Source organism: Penicillium hispanicum (genome assembly GCF_028827665.1).
Source record: "Penicillium hispanicum strain IBT 35686 chromosome Unknown utg000004l_segment0_segment0, whole genome shotgun sequence".
Lineage (NCBI taxonomy): Eukaryota > Fungi > Ascomycota > Eurotiomycetes > Eurotiales > Aspergillaceae > Penicillium > Penicillium hispanicum.
In genome coordinates this window covers 810,284-827,627 of record NW_026623196.1, presented here as the reverse complement: position 1 = coordinate 827,627, position 17,344 = coordinate 810,284, and the positions used below count along the sequence as shown (strand labels likewise).

Below are 17,344 nucleotides of genomic sequence, written 5' to 3'. Positions count from 1 at the left end.
CCCTCGTTTCTCATCTTCCCCACTGGCAACTCCTGCTCTCAAGATTGCCCTCGAACGAATATGGCCCAGATCAGTGAAATTACCCCCCTCTTCTGGTCTCGTTCTGTTCGTCGCGGAAAAGTTGCGGTTATCCCCGCAGATAGCGCCCTCCACTCACCAATGATGGATGCCATAACAGTGGGCAGCTGCAGTAGTGGCCCGAATCCGAAATCCTGATGGTCCACCATTGTCGGGTTGTTGCTCCAATAGATGGACCTGGCGTCCCTGTTCGACAACTGGGCTGTTTGAAAGCCCCAACACGAATCAGAACGCAAGGAATTCTCATTCCACCTTCCCCACGTTCAAATCCCGGCTTATATCGCCCCCCTGTTCTTCAACCTGCGCCTTGAAACAGGGATCATACAGCTAGCACTTTTGACATCCTTCATGGCCCTAACAACGGGCGGGCTCTGGGTGCTGGCCCTGATCGGGGCAGTGGTGTCGCGTGCAATCTTCAGACGATACGCGACGTCCATCAGAGATATCCCCGGTCCCCTATTAGCATCTTGTTCGGGTCTTTGGCAGGTCCTGCAGATTCTCAAGGGCCACACCGAACAGGAAACTATTCGACTACATAAAAAGCACGGTAGGCTGAGACAATCCCCATGTGGATCTATCCCCCACATTCCAAACGTCAGACCCAAAAAAAGAACCGAACCATGCTGATCGTGTGGAATGCCAGGGTACTTTGTTCGCATCGCGCCAAACGAAGTCAGTGTTTCTCATCCGGACGCCGTCCGACAACTCCTCCATGCGCAAATCCCCAAGGTACAGTGGAATCGCCCCGTGTATCGGAGCTTCACCCTAACCCAAACCCCCATCTCCTAGGGTCCATGGTATGCCATCACTAGTCTACCCGACTATCGCTATGTGAACCAGATGTCCGAACTCGACCCCCATCAACACATCCGAAAGCAGCGCAACATCGCCTCCGGATACGCCCTCTCCAACATCATACAGCACGAGCCGCATTTCGACGCCGTCCTACAGCTCCTGAGGACCCGTCTGAACGACTTCTGCACATCCGGCCAACCGGTAGAACTAGATCGCTGGTTCACTTTTTTCGCCTGGGACGCCGTGGGCGAAGTCATCTTCTCCAAGTCGTTCGGCTTCCTTGCAGAAGAAAAGGATATCAGAAATGCCATCGCGAACCAGAGACTGCTCGCGCCCTACGCCGCGGTGATGGGCTACTACGTCTGGTTCCATAACCTGACGCTGGGCAACCCGCTCCTCAGCCGGCTGGGCATCCAGCCTTCCTCGCATATCTTCGACACGTGTGTGGCCGCGATCAACGCGCGCAAGGCCAATCCCGCGAAGCGCATCGACATGATGCAGAAGTGGCTGGACACGCGGGCCAAGTATCCCGACCGCATGGAGGAAGTCGAGATCTTCTCTACGGCCGTGGGCACCCTGGGTGCGGGCGGCGACACCGTCAGCGCCACCATCCAGGCTCTGTTTTACTTTATGATTCGCCATCCCCAATATATGGTCCGCCTGCAGGATGAACTGGATGCGGCCCAGGCCCGCGGCGAGCTCTCGCCGCTGGTCCAATACTCCGAATCACAGAAGCTGCCGTTCCTCCAAGCTTGCGTATGTTGACAAGACCGTCCCCTCTGGACATGGTTATTCCACTGACACAGTCGAATAGATGAAAGAGACATACCGGCTTCATACCGCCGTCGGGCTCGGTTTTCAACGAGTCTCGCCTCCAGGTGGCATCACAATCGCTGGCCGATTCTTCGCCGAAGGGGTAAATTCCCTCGCCCAACTCTCCCCTAGCACAGGTGAACCCAAGACTAATCGTTGGTACACTGCAGACCACTCTGAGCGTCAACCCTTGGGTCATCCATCGGAACCCTGACCTATTCGGTGAGGACTGCAACAGCTTTAATCCAGACCGTTGGCTCCAGAAAGAAACCCGACAAATGGACCATTTTCTGATCCACGTCCGTACCCACCACTCCTGCTCCCTCGCGAAGCGACATGCTGACTGCTTTTCTTTACAGTGGGGCGCCGGATACAATGCCTGCCCGGGGCGTAATTTCGCGCAGTTCGAGATTTCGAAGCTGGCTGCTACTTTGTTCCGGGATTATGAGATTGAGCAGGTAGATCCCAAGCAAGAGTGGACGTGGAATAATCATTTTCTGTGTGTGCCCTATGAGTGGCCCTGTAGGATCTGGCAGCGTTCCAGGGAATAGGTGCCTTGATTACTTTCTTTGGCGAGTTGACCTTCTTGGATGCTAGTTGGGCTGGTCGCGGCAGACCATCCGCTTATGTATTTATTCCATTATATTTCTCTGGCGTCCGGCACCAGAAATTCGATCATTTTTGAGCAGAGGCAGATTCGAACTGAGTACTAGTTGTAGGGATGGGATGGAGCACGCATAATTATTACTCTATTAACGAATTAGAAACGAAATATACAGATAATGGGCTAGTAATGCAGCCCAGATAATCAGTTAGACAATATGTCCAAGTCGTACATTTATACTGCTGTGGCCCAGCAGCATGAAGCCCAAGTAGCATCCGCCAGTCACTTCCCCAACGCCTCAAAGTCCGCTCGAATCGATGAACACACCGCGTCCACCAGTGGAACCTCAGCCTCGAGCGGCACATCCAAAGCCCCGATCTGCCAACTCACCGTGCACACCAAGCTACCCCCCTTGACGCTGATCACATTGAACGCCAGCGGCGCACTAGGCACATTACCAGGCTGCGTGAAGACCATCTTGCTGATATTGCACGTGTGGCTTGCAGCGTCACCGCCATCAAAGGCAAGCAAATTGCTCAATTCATACGAGGAATCCCGCTGCTGCCCGATCTTGCTCAGCGTCCAGTTCCGGATACTCGGTACGTATCTCAGCAGGCCGATTGCTTGGTCCTGCAGGTTCGAGCCGCACTCAGCGAGTTTCTTCGTCATCGAGCTGGCTGCTGTCCACAATTCGTCTGACAATGCAGGTCCGACGGGATCCGGTACGCGCGGATGGACCTCGTAATATCCGGAAACGTAAAGACCCCAGGTTTGCGCTGGTATACCAATCGATCCGCGCATGTCAACGGGGGTGCCCGAGACGAAATTGGTCACCTCGTGGCTGGGAATAGCCTTGCTCAAGGCCCGGATGATCATCTGGTGGAATGTGGCGGTGAGCTTGGTGTCATGGCTCCTTGAAGCTTGGAGGGCCTTTTGAACGAGTGGAGCCTCGATCTCGAGGATTTTGACGCGGCTGGTCTGTGTGGCAGACGGGTCAAAGAAGATGGGTGAGCCGATCCAAGTACCGGCATCGATTGTGCTAGAAGATGCGCGTAGGCCAAGTAGATTGGCCAGGAATTTTGGCAGGTACACTGCAATCAGCGGCCCGAGGAGGAACTTCCAAGATATGGGGAGCCGCTGGGTTGTGTCGAAGGGTTCTGGCAAAGTTCGGTCGGGTGGATGCACCACGAAAGACTCTTGTTTGTTCACGCCAGTAGTCTGTCGCCAGGCGTTCAAAAAGGTGCGATGGAAGGCGAGTCCGACCATGCCGTCTCCCAAGGAATGAGAAAATGCAAAAGCGATCAAGCAACGCTTCAGTATGGTACCGTGCGGCGATGCCAGGGGGAGGACGACAATCCGCCAAGCAGGGATATCAGCAGGCCACGGCCGGTCCAGGATGGGTGGAAGGACCTTTTCAATTGTTGCCGTCTCGGTAGTGCCGGCTACCTCGTCGTGAATGATTGACACATGATCCTCGAGGTCCATACGTGAGACTCCTTGGTAGGCAGGCTTTTCGGTATGCTTGTCCTTGATGACCACGCTCAGAAATGGGTACTCCTGAACGCATTGTTTTAAAGACGGAATAAATGACTGAGCAGAGTGCACATCGACATCGTCGTTCGCGGTCTCGTAAATTGCGGCGATGACGAGCGCGTTATAAAAGCCGACATCCTCGCGACTGATCGTGCGCCGCTCATTCGGGCCTGCTTCTGAATTAACACGAATGGAACATTCCAGCGAGAACCACGGGTGACTAACTCGCCAATCTCAGGGGTGTGGTCGGCTGCGACATCGCTGTTGTGAGCTTGAGGTCGTACGACTGCCAGCGCACGAGTGTATCGCCCTGAGTAGACACTTCCCGATGAATCGTCGCGCTAGCTATTCCACATGCACACCAAGGCGTGATGGACGACCAATTGAGATACAGCTTTCACAGAACGAAAATAACCAGAGGCGATGCTCAGAGAAGCCCAGTGATGAGCATGTAACACCCGGAACAACGTTGCCTGGGGAAAGAGCAACGGGATCGAATCGGCCCCCGTTGAATCCCACGATCCACTGGATGGAAGAAAGCTGATTGGTTCAAGGCGGATCTCTATTGCCCTATCATGTGCGAGTCCGAGTCACAGCTGAGGTAAAAGTTGCGCATGAGCAATTGGGTGCCCTGTGCTTCCCAATACTCCGGCAATCCCGGATCTTGTCGCAATTCAATTTCACTTTATCTTTGGGTGTGGTTATGGATGGAGTGCTGAGCACCAGAGAGAATATAAAGAGTGCTGCGATTGGAAAAGAAAGCACTGGCCACCATGGATGACGTTGCCACGTGGTTGTCAGACGACCCGTCCAAGGTTGAATGCTGAGCTTAATGAACTTGATGGGTTGTGTGCTATCTAGTGTGATTGGATAGCCCACTTCAAAGCTGGATAACTCCGCTGATGATTGAGTTTATAAAGGAAATTAGCGATCCTTTGCTTTTTTTTCTTCTGCGTCTGAGTTATGGTAGTCTGTTATTGGGTTCAAAATGATCTTCTCTCCTCTCGAGAGTAATAATGACAATCACTACCTTGGTAGATTCCGCTCTATAGGCTGGCTGCGGATTACAACTGTTTACAATATCAAGTACATGAACAGACTGATTGAGTCAAATTTAACTAGTTAGTGCGGATTATCATGCCCAATGCCCGATTCCTATTTCCCGAATATATATATTCTGAGCCGGCTTTTGTGTTACGCTAGTGGCCTTCGCGTTGCAATGCATGCGGAACAGCTTCGCTCTGTTTCCTATCCAAATGGTCGGTCCTCGATTTATTTCTGGTTATATTGAACTACCACTTTCCGTAGTTATATATTCAGCCCACCTATTTGGGAATCACTAAGACTCTTCGACGATTCCTTGCCCTTCGTCGATTTGCAGACAGGCTTAGAAAAACCTAATCATCCAGAGAGCAGCTCGAATGTTGGCGTCGATATATGTCTTCGTATAAGCGTTAATGACAGAATATAGGGGGCCATATAGGGATCATCCTCAGGCAGTGTGGTTTTTCTGCCTGAACTGTCCTTAGAAAAAGGACTCGACTTGCGGCCAAGTTGATAATCTCAAATATATACTTCGACTTCGTCCAGGCAGTCATAGCATCCGGCCAGCAGATCCTGGGCTGTACCTAGGTAGCGAATAACCAAAACAAATCCATGCCCAAGATGACAAATGAAATAACAGCCTTGGTAGGTAAGCACTCTCTATAGTGGCAATTGATGTTACCAAGGCGTAAGTGAGTCTGCCGATTCACATTACTCGGTCTAAAGTCATTGGAAGGTACCATAGGGTACATATGAGATATTTTATAACATTCAGTCTCAATGCGAAAACTCAATCTTTCCGTCCAAATCAAATCGATCGCTAGCCTCCACACTAGTACAATATGTCAAGCACAACGACATGCCTGGGTATTCCCACCACCCAGGTGGCACACGTCATAAGCCCGGACAGTCCTCGCGTTGAACAAAGCAGTCAAGTCTTGAGCACATTCTCGCAGAGTCGTAGCTTTTCCATCTATCGAACCACAACAGAGATGCTTGAAATCAAACGCACATGCAGATAGCCATCATCATAAGTCATAAAATCGTATCCTCTTCCAACATAACCATCTCAACCGGGTTTACGTCTGTCTTGCGTGAGAGAAATGAAACCAAGCCAAGCAAGGCCAAGTCGAGTAGTTGACCAATAACACCAATCCAATCCAATCCAATCACGCCTCATGCCGGGTATAACCCAGTGCCATCGCAGGCGCAGGAACACTCACCCCCACAGAACCCACCACTCGACCGAGGTCCCTGCTACCACCACGTCCCTGTCCCGGCGGACGCATATGCAGATGACCATGACCATGACCAAGACCCCGGCCTTGACCACCAAGATGATCAAACCCCATCATCCGCTCCGGACTGCTCCCCCCACTCCAACTCCCGCCGCTACTGCTACTCACCGAAGTGTCCGTGTCATCGTCGCGGCTCGCCTTGCGCCCTGTGCCAATAGCAACGGGAATCCCCTGCACCACGCCGCCGTGGTCGTGGCCCGCCGGGTACATGCCGTCGTTGACGGAGAAGTTGCGGCAGATCAGGTACGCGCGCATGGCGGCGCTCTCGCGGGCTAGCGTCTCCGACGCGCAGACCGCGTCCGTCTGGTACTCGCGGTTGTTGACGCGGACGATGCATGTGTAGCCGTCTGTGGTGGCGTAGGCTTCGTAGGAGGGTTCTTGCCAGCGGCGCCGGCGACAGAGGCCTGTGTGACGTGTTAGCGGTGACTATGCCTGTGAGCGCGGTGGGTGTGGTGTTGGCACGGGTATAGAATGAGTAGGGTGTAGAAGCCGAGCAGCGGGCTCATCTCGGCAATGCAGCGAATTGAGAATGCAATTCTTGATCTCCATTCGTTTGTGATGTGCGCCATGCCATTCCTGCTGGTGCATAGCTCCCGCAGTGCCAGAGGGGGAGGTACCGTGCCATGCAGGACGGGTGTACCTACTTGCCAGATAGAGGATATAGTACATCGCGGCAGGGCGAGCTCGGCCGGCAGTCGTAGACCTCGGCCTCGAACGGGAATGTAGAGCGGGAAGCGGCTGTGCCCACTGTCGACTTCGCAATGGCAAAAGTGAGGCGGCTACCCCGACAGCATTGAATGGATTGGCTGTCTGCGCGACGGGTAGCGAGCGGGTAGGGCTGAAGCGGAGGCTGCTGGTCACAATGCAGCTACGAGGATATGCGGACGGCGATGCCCAACGCCGTTTATCTGTTGCTGACGACAATGACAGCGACCACACTACCGAGGACCGGGAATTGGTGGTTGTGCTGCGTGGGTCGTGGGTTTGTTGGCAGGACTAGCAGGGAGACGTGGTTTTCTTTTTTTTTTTTTTGTCTCTCTTGCAGGTGTCGTGCTGTGCTGGCTTTTTTTTCTGTGTTCCTTGTATGCCTCTTTCTTTAGATGCCAGCCACCTCGGCTAGAATTGCGAGGCTGGAATCAGGCGGGAATGGAAGAATGGGAGGATGCGTGAAGGAAGAGAGGGAGGAACTAAAAGCGCGAGGAAGACATTGGAAGATGCCACGCCACACATATACACATATACAAGATACACGGTTCACCGTACCACGGAAGCAGGAAGAACGAGAAAATCTGTGTATTAACTGGAAAAGGAAAATCCAAAAAATGCAATGAGGGGAGACGGTGGATGGCGAACGCTTCCAAGCTACACTTAATTACCTCTCGATGCCCGGAAGAGACAACAGGTGGGGCATATGGATACATGAGAGTCAGACCGTGAGTTGTGTGTTGTCCAAGTGTAAGTCTGTACTGGCAGAGAACTTACCTAGGTCGGTCTCCAAGGGGACAGGGCTAATAGAGGGACGGCCACAATCGAGACAGCGCACGACGCAAATCTGCTCTCAATTGTACACCGATTCTGCAGAAGGATCGAACACCGTCGTCTCAGTAGTCGCCGCCGAATCCTGACGAAGGAAAAGATAGGAGGAGTGAGACGATGAGATAGGTATCCAGGCGCTAACCTAACAAGAACAGGACGACCAGAAAACACTAACTTTCAGCGTGGAAATTCTGATACCCACCGTTCAAAACCCTCGGGGAACCCTGGAACATGGGTACGGGTATGCGCGACCTTCAGCATGTACCTGGGTACAGCTGGACGGCGTCTAGGAGTACATAATTGAGGGACCAGAGCATGGATGCGCGGGAAGGCAGGATTGAGATTGGCTGGACCAGATATCGAGAGCAATGAAAGAGATAGAGCAAAAAAGAACCGCAACGGACCGGCAAGACTCACGATCCAATCTCAGTGTCAACAAGCTTGGAGGCATGTCTTCCAAGGTAACGAGGGGTAATTACCCTACCAGTGACCTCGCGTAGTTTGGGTTTGGTTTCGATTGTCGGCCTCTCAATCGTGTCGCCCGTTTCCGTTCGGCGGGTTTTAAGGATTGATGCGCTGGCATTGCTGCACGCCAGTCGAATCCAGCCGAGTTGAGGCACCTTCCGGGGGGTCGTGGGCCTAGCTTCCCCCGCCTGCCATTCGCCGATCAAAGACCAAAGGTGCGCCGGAGACTTCCTCACAAAGAGGGGCGAGGGAGGCAGACTGGATGACTTGGTTAGCTGCAATTGCTGCAGGAAAAAAACTGGAGCGGGCAAGAGAGTAGTGGCACTCGGGCGTCTGGCCTGTTTCGCCGCGCTTTTGAGTTTGCGATGTGTGTTTTTCGGCTGACGTTGTGGTCTTTTAGTTTTGGTCCGTTGGCTGCTCGCTCGTGTGCCCCGCAGTAGACGCTGCAAGCAGGAGGAGCAACGTCTATCGACGGGATCCGTTAGATGGAGAAAGGCTGCAGTGACAATTTGCCGCCTCTAGTCCTTTCTGGAGGCGCGCTGCAGGATGCCACCACTCGAGCGTCGTGATTGGCGCCAACCAGGCTGGGGCCGTTCATGTTGTGCAGAATGCGTCTGGGATGGAGTCGGAGCTGGATGTCGCGCCTCGGGGAAGTTCCCTCCAGAGAGCTTGCGGGGACCACGGGCCAAAGGCTGATCTCGAGGAATAGCAGCTCTGCAATACGCGAATGCGCATCTCGATCCTGTACCGGAGTCCATGCGGAATGTCGAAAAGGCCTGCCAAAGTTACTCGACAGGCATCGGACGCAGTGATGAGTTGGCACCCTGTGCGTTGATTTATCTGCGCCCCGTGTCGTCGCGTATTGATCATGACTTTTGCCAATTTAGGCTCCCTGCAGCTCGACTGCATCTCATGGCAAACAGCGAGTGATCGTCGAGTAGCGGCAAAAGATTGGTTTGGTGCGCGGTGTTTCGGAATGTTGTGGCGAGGAACCTCGGTCGAAGAAACGGAATAGACTATGCGCTACTATACAATCCCGGGAGCTATACAGGTACAGGCAAACATCAGCCAGAATAACGTCGTGATATCGAATCGAGCGAAAATCTCGGAGTCCGACGTCACACTTGTCCATTGTTCATATCGATTTGTGTCGCTCTCCAGACTGAATTGATCCCTTGCGTCTCGCACGCCCTTCGCGGCCCAGGATCGGCATGTTGTCGCCTCGATCCATCACCCGCGTGGCTCCCACGGGCAACCCTAATCAACCCGGAGTAAAAAGGGAAAGAAAAGGGATGGATCGAGAGATGGAAATTCTCATCGCCCATCCTAGACTCCAGATCCGTGTCGAGTCCTGCATTCCGTGATTTTCTAGGAGCCTATTTCCTACTGTCGAGCCCGTCGTGCACTCCGTTGTTCTATGGGTTCCCTGTCTTTGTATCCTCTGACATCGTGCCTGTACTGCAGATGGCGTTTCATTCAGATGACACTGCATTTTTCTACGCCTCTCCCGGGCCGCTAGGTCGTCAGAGGCTGGGCCTCGCACCAGAGCCGCATTTTCTCCGCGGACTCGTGTGGGATCCCGTAAAGAGGATGGAAGGGCTTTAGGCAGTCGCCCTTTTCGTACACGTTGTCATCAGTCTCGATTGGGGTCGACCGCCACGCGAAGGCCGACGAGAACATCTCGTTCGACACTGGGCTGGAGTCCGCGCGATAATGGTAGTGTTGCATGGCGCTCAAGCCCGCGAGGACGTAGCAAGTGTGGTAAGAATCCGCATGTCTATGTGTGACGGTCAGGGATGTTCGGACACAAGGTCCATGGGAGAGACAGGAGAAGAGGGAGAAATACGTACTTGCCCGGCTTGTCACGGAGGCCGCCCTGGTTGGCTTGACAGCATCCGAGGATATATCGCGCGAGGCCTTCGCGGCTGAAGAGACTACCAACAGTAGTCGAAGGAGGACCAGAAGACTGCGGCTTCCCATCCAGGGCCGATTGCAACAATGGCCAGCATCCACCCACCCAGTGGCTATAACAGCCATCAACGAGTTTATTGGTTCTGCCCGAAAACCCACCTTCGGGTGCATACTGACGAGCAGAGAGCCAGTTTAGAAGCAGGGGGAGGTTCATGTGTCTGGGAAACAGTCAGCGTGACAGATCCAGATCGATGGCTTCCCGAGCGGCTTCAGTCGTACCGGGGGATTGTTTCATCTGGGGGTCCCAACAGGGCCAGAGCTGCCAACGCGCAGTAGGCATATGCCCCATGTGCCTCCACGCCGGGGCTCCCGGAGATTCCGCCTTCAAAGGATTGACCTGCGACCCGAGCTTGTCAATGCCATGATCACACATTCAAATTGGGATTGGAAGTAGCGTGGCTTACATCGCGATAGATATTGCGCCAGGCCATCAGTCAGCGTCTCCAGACCAGCCTGCCGGGCTGGAGCATCCGGAGGCAATGCCAGGGGCAGATCGAGCAGCGAGATGATAGCCATGACGCAGTATGCGCCACTATAATGGCAGGACAATTAGAAGGTTTCATCTTGCATCAGAGCGCACGAGAGCTTGCTTACCGTACGTCCTCTTCCCCGCCTTCACAAACGCGGAAGCCTCCATCAGGCTGCTTCAACCGGCCCAGCCATCGCCACCTGGAGGGCATCGAGGGAACTGGTCAGATGCATGTGCACACAAGATTTCCTGCCGGTCGGGGACAACTCACATTGCTTGCCGATCGACCAATGCGTAGGTCTCCTCTCCTCCGACTAGAGCAAGTGCGAGAACGGCTGCATAGCTTCCGGCAAGGTGGGAGATTTGACCGTGCCCGCCACCAAAGCCGCCAGTGGGGTTCTGCGCGGGACGCAATGTCGTGATCACACTGCAAGAGATCTTTTAGTCTTTTGCTGTTTTGCGTCTCGATAGTCTCATGTCATGCTACATGTCCCCGAGACACCCAGGAACCACACCCTCGTCCTCAGTGTCGCGGGATAAAAAAAAGAAAGCACACAGAACTCAATTGGAAGCATTCGACCATGAAGATTCAGACACGCAAGCCAATAGCAAAGAAGCAAAATACCATAGGATAAGAATGCCACTCACCGATCACGGAACTGAGTGGGATCTTCTCCCATCAGAGACAGCCCGGCGAGTCCCCAGTATGCCATCCATGGGCGGCTCGAGTCCAGAATGACAAAGCTCGGGGGATAGTCTTCCAAGGCATCGTAGAGATAGAATAAATGATCATCCCGCTGGAGCGCGGGCACGCCGCATGCATTGAAGGGGCCCTTCTGGCTGGCCTGCACGCCTTGGAGGAAGGGCAAGCACTTGGCGAGGGTTGCGTCCTGCAGATCGATAGTCTCCGTCACGAGCGGGTCGCGGATGGGCGGCGGCTGCGTGAACAGGGCTGGGATCCCCGGCTGTGCCTGGCTGGCCATCCGAGCGGTTGATGCTGAACGATTGGCGTGCGTGGGGAGAGGTGGAGGTGACGATGGTGGGGGACGGTTGGGGAATCGCACTTTGCGTCGGTGTTTCCCGGCGACGGCGAAGGGCATGAGAAGAATTTAAGGATGTCACGGAGTCGAGGAACAAAGAAACGCGAGATGCGATGTCTTGGGCGAGGCTCATTGAGCGCGCCGACTACGATTGTTCCTTACGATTGTGCTGCGATGCAAACACGAAAATTGACGTTGGATCGATTGTTCTCCCCGCCTTCCCGCTTCTCTCTCCCTCCCACTCTCTGCGCTCGAGTGCTAGTATGCAACCTTGGAACGAGGCCGCGATGCATAATCCCTTGAAAGCTGCTTGGCATCCTCGACACGCCTCAACGCCACAAGAAACGGTTTGTTCTCGTGGCCCGAGATGCGTCATGCCAGCGTGCAGAAACACTGGGCCTAACGTATGTATATATGTCCAGATTACAATCCTCCGCTGCATGTCAGAGAGACGGGGCCAACTCCACCAATGGCCACGATGCATCGTGATGTGATCCGTCCAATTTTTGCGACTCTCTGCTGCATCTGCACGCGACGGTGGCTGGTGAAGACGTGCAGCTTCCAGTTGAACCCTCTCGCGCTCGCACTCGCACTCGCTTGCTCTAGATTCGCTTCCCAAGTCCTCCCTTGCTGCGCGAGTGCATGCTCCAAGCCTCCGTGCGAACCACGACCCAGCCGGCTTGGACCTGTCAAGTCGTCGCCATTCCCGCGGGTCTCCTTCTGATCCGGTTGGGACACTCTGGTTCAGGCTAGTTCCGGCAATCGTCATCGAGGCCAACCGAAATCCCTGCGCGAGTGCGACAGCAGTAGTGTTGCGCTCTCCACCCGCAATGCCCATGAGGACCACCGAATCACAGCCACCGTCGGCCGCACTACGCACGATGATTGGGTCTGATTAGGAAGGACTTGGCCGCGCATCACGATCCGGCTGTCAGATCGACGAGCACGGTCCTGGTGCTATTGCCACGGCCGAGGACCGCGAGGATCGGGTTTTGACACTGCTGCTCCACTGATCTCCCCGTCTTCCCTCCGTGACTCGTTCCGTGGCACCACGGGTCCCCCCAACATGAGGGGACTGTCAACAAACGGAGGCTGTAGACTTGCCGACTTCGTCCTCCGTCATCCTCACGGCTCACTCGAATTCCGTCCGTGCTGACAAGAGTCCGGCGCCATCTGGCGTGCTTATCTATATAACCATAACAATAAGAATCTCATTCCGTCCGCCCCGAGAGCCGGCATACCCGGGCCTCGTCCGCGAGGGATCCACGGCCTGATAGGCACGATAGCCCTCCTTGGGAATAACACAGATGTATTATCGCTAGCGTCTAGGCCGACTGCTCGAGCGGAAAATCCTCTTTTCCCATCCGGGCCAGCCAGCAAGCCCGCGTGGCAGTAACGCGCCCCAACACCGCGCGCACGCATCAGCCAGCCTCTCCACCACTCCACACGATAACTCCCTAGCGCATCTCTGCTCACCGCTGCTTTGTCCCCCCCACCGCCTCACTCTCACCCTCTTCCCCCATGGTTGTGACTCTGAAGAAGGCCCTTCCATCCAGGCTGGCCCTTTCCCCTTCTTCCATTCCCACCCAGAATTCTGGATTTTGGCTTCACGACGCCATGTCAAATGTCGACTTGAATGGCGACGCCCTCATCGGCGTCGACTACGACTCCAGAGGTTATCTCCAGCAACCATGGCCCGTGGCGGTCGACCAGAACCCCCCACGGTCAGACGACGCCCATGATCTCGCACCGCTCCAAACCAGCGGTCACGCTCTGGAACAGTCGGTGGCTCAGGATCCCAATCTGATGGTCGACTGGCAATTCCAACCGCTACACCAGGCCCCTCATCAGCACCAACATCTCCAATATTCTCCCGAGGACCCGTCGTCTGCGCCGCAATTCACCACCGCAAACTATGGCATGGCCATCCAGTCGTCTCCGGTGGATCTCATGTCCGGGCCCCAGGGCCAGATGAGCGCCGGTCTGCTCGATGGTTCCTACCTGCCCATGTCCGCCCCGGTCGACATGGTGCCGTTTACGTATCACGATTTCCAGGCCGATCTGATGGCTTTCCCCGGCGGACTCCCGGATGTCTCCTACGCCGCCCCGCACCCGGTTCTGGAGAGCAGCTCGCCCACGGATACCTATCTTGAGGTCCGTTCCCTCTCTAGTAGCGATAACGGATGGAGCACCGTCGACCACCGCCGCTCCCTCGACTTTGGCTTCCCTGAGCAAGGTGTCTTTGTCAACCCCACGCAGACCCTTCACGACCGCAGTCTCTCCGAGTCATCCTACTCGACCTCCTACGGGAGCTTCGTGGACATCGCCAATCCCATCAGCTCGCCCACTTCTGAAACCAACATGGAGTTGCCTTACAACCACCACAACGCCGCTATCAGCCTAGCAGGAACGTCTCCCACAAGCAGCTCCATCGTTCGTCGAGACGGGCATTCGTCACCTGGCTCTCGCTCCCCGTCTGCGGTCAGCCCCACTGCTATGGTGCGCCCAATTCCGGTCCCAATCAAGAAGTCCACCTCGCCCACTCGCTCGTCTGGTTCTCAATCCTCCGCCTCGCCGCCAAGCCGGAAACCATCAAGGAAGAGCCCCATTGCTGCCAAGACGTCGGAGACCAAGGTCCGCAAGCAGTCCCAGGCCGGCAAGCCCGAGACGGAGAAGCGTGTTGGCAAGCGAAAGGGTCCGCTCAAGCCGGACCAGCGTAAGCAGGCCAGCGAGATCCGGAAGCTGCGTGCATGCCTGCGCTGCAAGTTCCTCAAGAAGACCTGCGACAAGGGTGAGCCCTGTGCCGGCTGCCAGCCGTCGCACGCACGGTTATGGCAGGTGCCCTGCACCCGGATTGATATCAAGGAGATTGGGTATTTCATGAAGGACTGGAAGGCCGATTACGAGCGACACATCTCAATGGGTTTCTCGGTCGGCAACATCAAGGGGTTCTCAGACCAGGAGCGTACCCTCTTCATCACACACGGATATGGCCAGATTCTGCCCATCAACGCTCGCGAGGTCTACGTCCGCGACGAGCAGTGCTTCACCATCGACTGGGTCGAGTCCATGCACCGCGAGCCAACGCAGTACGAAGTTGAAACCGCCAAACTCTCCGCTGGCATGGAGGGTATCTCACATGCCATGTTGTCCGACTACCTGGACCGCCATATCGACGGCAATGGCACCTTTGAGAAATTCGTTGATGACTACTTCGAGGGTACTCCGTTCCTGACCCAAATGCTCAAGACCGCCTTCCGCTACTACTACCGCACAAAGCTGCCTGTGATCCGAAAAGCACTGAAGCTGATCATTGCGTACAACCTGACATTACATGTGACGATGGTCGAGGGCCTGGGCGAGGATGACGCATTCATGGGCAAGATCCAGGAGCCATCCTCCAAGTTCAAGGGCAAGATCATGGCCCCGGTCATGATCAACTTCCAGATCAAGTGCGCCATGGCGAGCATGTGGCGTGAGCTCCAGAAGGATGTGCTGGAGGAGCTCTCATCGCTGTACTCGAGCGTGTACAGCGGTGACAAGCTAAAGAACTGGCCGACCATCTTCATGCTAGCGTCCATTCTGCTGGCCGTGTGGGAGGAGATGCAGTTCGACAGCCACTACCGGACCCCCGACCAGGCCGCCGTCGACAAGTTCTGCACCGATATGGAGACCACCCCGGTCGGTGTCATCGTCGGGTTGTTCCAAGCCATCTCACAGAAGCTGCCTCCTTTCACCGAGTGGGACTCACAGAAACACCACCATCTGCTTTACTCCAATTCGGATGTGTGCAACGCCATGACCGAAGTCCGCCAACATGTGGAACATCATGGTAAGCCATCCGATCCTTATTTCCCACAGTATCTAGTTCCTAACAATCCTACAGAGCCCTATCTTCGCAGTCGCTCGGGCTCCAAGTTCAACCGCAACGACTTCGACTGCCTATCCAACAAATTTGTGTCCCGCCTTGTGATTCGCGCCAACTAGTGCCCGCCCAGACGACGCGCATGCGCACAATGACGAACGATGAATATTTTCCCCACGACTACTGTTCCTGTTTTTCGACCAGCGAGTACAGTCCCAGCGATTTTGTTTCTAGCCTTTCAAGCGCCCCAGATGATCTGGATGAGAAATACGCCAATGACGGTCGTGATGATGCGCCAGCGCATCCTCCGCTCTTTTTACGAACTATGACACCCTTCACGAAGTGCCTCTCCTAGTGAGGCGGCCTGCTTGTGCTCTGTGTTGATGTGTTTTTGTGCCATTGTGCCATTGTGGTTCCTGGGAACCACCATCTTTCCTTCGATGTTTTCGCATCTCAGTTCCATTTCCTATTCTGATCTGTGTTTTGGTTTTGCTGTACTTTTTTCTTCTTTTATGGGTTTTTCATCAGCTTCTATCATTTTATTCCTCTGTGGTATATCTTTCTCGCATAGCTCCCAGCGATGAACGAGGATCACGAACGTTATGACCGTGTACGGCCGAGTGTGTTTGTTTGCGTTTTCCCCTTGTGGCAGCACTTTTGGCCCTCTTGTCGGTTCCAGTCAAGGGAGCCAGGGAAAAGCGTGGGCTGTCAACAGCCCGCCTTGTCGCATTCCTTGTGGTTGATCACTCTCGCATATTGATGTTTTTGAAACCAGAGTGCCGAGGCGAACGGCGTCCGATGGGTGGAATCGTTGCACTCTGCAGGATCGTGTTTATATATCCATCACTGGCAATTTGGACCAGTTCCATATTCTTCAAACCCATTGTCCCTTGCACAATTCGCGTAGACTCTTGCGTTGGTGAAATGGCGGTAAATCGAACAGATCGGACCATTGCCGGTTCCGGCGTCACCTGACCGGGCTAAGTTTAGAAGGAGGCGCAGGGATGACATAATCCATTCCATCACGCCTTCGTCGCTATCAATTCACCCCAAAGTGGAACAAGTCGAGGACCGCGATGGCGCTAGCGTCTCCATTTCGGGTTCCACCCCCTCTTTTTGCGATAAGCCCTGTAACGTCATCGGCGCCCGTGGCCTGACAAGTCCGAGAAGGAAGCATCATCCCTGACCGAGCAGGCCGGCAGTGAAAAGCTCGATTCCGCGGAGTCGGAGAGGAAAAGTTAGACAGGCGGTTAACATTTTTCCAGGCTAGACAAAGGTTAAAACCTGGCACCCGGCACAACTACTGGTGGCGTCAATGACCGTGCCTGTCTTGACTCATCCGGCACCCGGCATCTTCTAGGAGGTTCGCATTTTGGTATCGCCTGACTAAGACGCCTCGCCCCCTCCTCCTTCCCTACTTATACTCATCCTTCCCCTCTCGCCCTCTTCCTTCTATCTTGCAACCACCTCTGCTCACTCACCCTCGCCCCCTTTTTACTTTAACCATCATCTACACCACTGTTCCCATCGTCTGAATCACTCTCTCACCATGCAGATCTTTGTCAAGACTCGTGAGTTTTCTCCCTGATCTTCTCCATACGGTCGCAGTTGCCTGCCAGACATCCGTCGCCTCTTCGCCACTGGGACTCTCGTTGCTAACTTGCCTCCCTAGTAACTGGCAAGACCATCACCCTTGAGGTCGAGTCCAGCGACACCATCGACAATGTCAAGTCGAAGATTCAGGACAAGGAGGGCATCCCGCCCGACCAGCAGCGTCTGATCTTTGCGGGCAAGCAGCTCGAGGATGGTCGCACCCTTTCCGACTACAACATT

General features: G+C 54.7%; 6 protein-coding genes across 6 annotated transcripts; 3 read left to right on the top strand and 3 right to left on the bottom strand.

Moving 5' to 3' along the window:
* Positions 1-426: 426 nt before the first annotated feature.
* On the top strand, positions 427-2,237 carry N7459_004053 (cytochrome P450; the record flags this gene model as incomplete). Its single annotated transcript, XM_056943237.1, has 6 exons — positions 427-625; positions 722-807; positions 868-1,629; positions 1,688-1,789; positions 1,857-1,985; positions 2,046-2,237. 6 exons carry the CDS (start codon positions 427-429, stop codon positions 2,235-2,237), a joined length of 1,470 nt encoding a protein of 489 aa, XP_056800120.1.
* A 335-nt stretch (positions 2,238-2,572) lies between these two features.
* On the bottom strand, positions 2,573-4,082 carry N7459_004052 (uncharacterized protein; the record flags this gene model as incomplete). Its single annotated transcript, XM_056943236.1, has 2 exons — positions 2,573-3,993; positions 4,049-4,082. 2 exons carry the CDS (start codon positions 4,080-4,082, stop codon positions 2,573-2,575), a joined length of 1,455 nt encoding a protein of 484 aa, XP_056800119.1.
* Positions 4,083-6,036: 1,954 nt separating this feature from the next.
* N7459_004051 (uncharacterized protein) lies at positions 6,037-6,834 on the bottom strand (the record flags this gene model as incomplete). The annotated part of the gene is made up of 3 exons (XM_056943235.1): positions 6,037-6,138; positions 6,274-6,569; positions 6,810-6,834. 3 exons carry the CDS (start codon positions 6,832-6,834, stop codon positions 6,037-6,039), a joined length of 423 nt encoding a protein of 140 aa, XP_056800118.1.
* Positions 6,835-7,027: 193 nt separating this feature from the next.
* N7459_004050 (uncharacterized protein) lies at positions 7,028-7,335 on the top strand (the record flags this gene model as incomplete). The annotated part of the gene is made up of 2 exons (XM_056943234.1): positions 7,028-7,143; positions 7,266-7,335. The coding sequence occupies 2 exons, from the start codon at positions 7,028-7,030 to the stop codon at positions 7,333-7,335; spliced, it is 186 nt and encodes a 61-aa protein (XP_056800117.1).
* Positions 7,336-9,681: 2,346 nt separating this feature from the next.
* N7459_004049 (CAAX farnesyltransferase subunit beta RAM1) lies at positions 9,682-11,706 on the bottom strand (the record flags this gene model as incomplete). Its single annotated transcript, XM_056943233.1, has 7 exons — positions 9,682-9,943; positions 10,017-10,295; positions 10,357-10,474; positions 10,542-10,669; positions 10,732-10,806; positions 10,878-11,033; positions 11,255-11,706. 7 exons carry the CDS (start codon positions 11,704-11,706, stop codon positions 9,682-9,684), a joined length of 1,470 nt encoding a protein of 489 aa, XP_056800116.1.
* Positions 11,707-13,167: 1,461 nt separating this feature from the next.
* On the top strand, positions 13,168-15,633 carry N7459_004048 (Zn(II)2Cys6 transcription factor domain-containing protein; the record flags this gene model as incomplete). The annotated part of the gene is made up of 1 exon (XM_056943232.1): positions 13,168-15,633. The coding sequence occupies one exon, from the start codon at positions 13,168-13,170 to the stop codon at positions 15,631-15,633; it is 2,466 nt and encodes an 821-aa protein (XP_056800115.1).
* Positions 15,634-17,344: the final 1,711 nt, after the last annotated feature.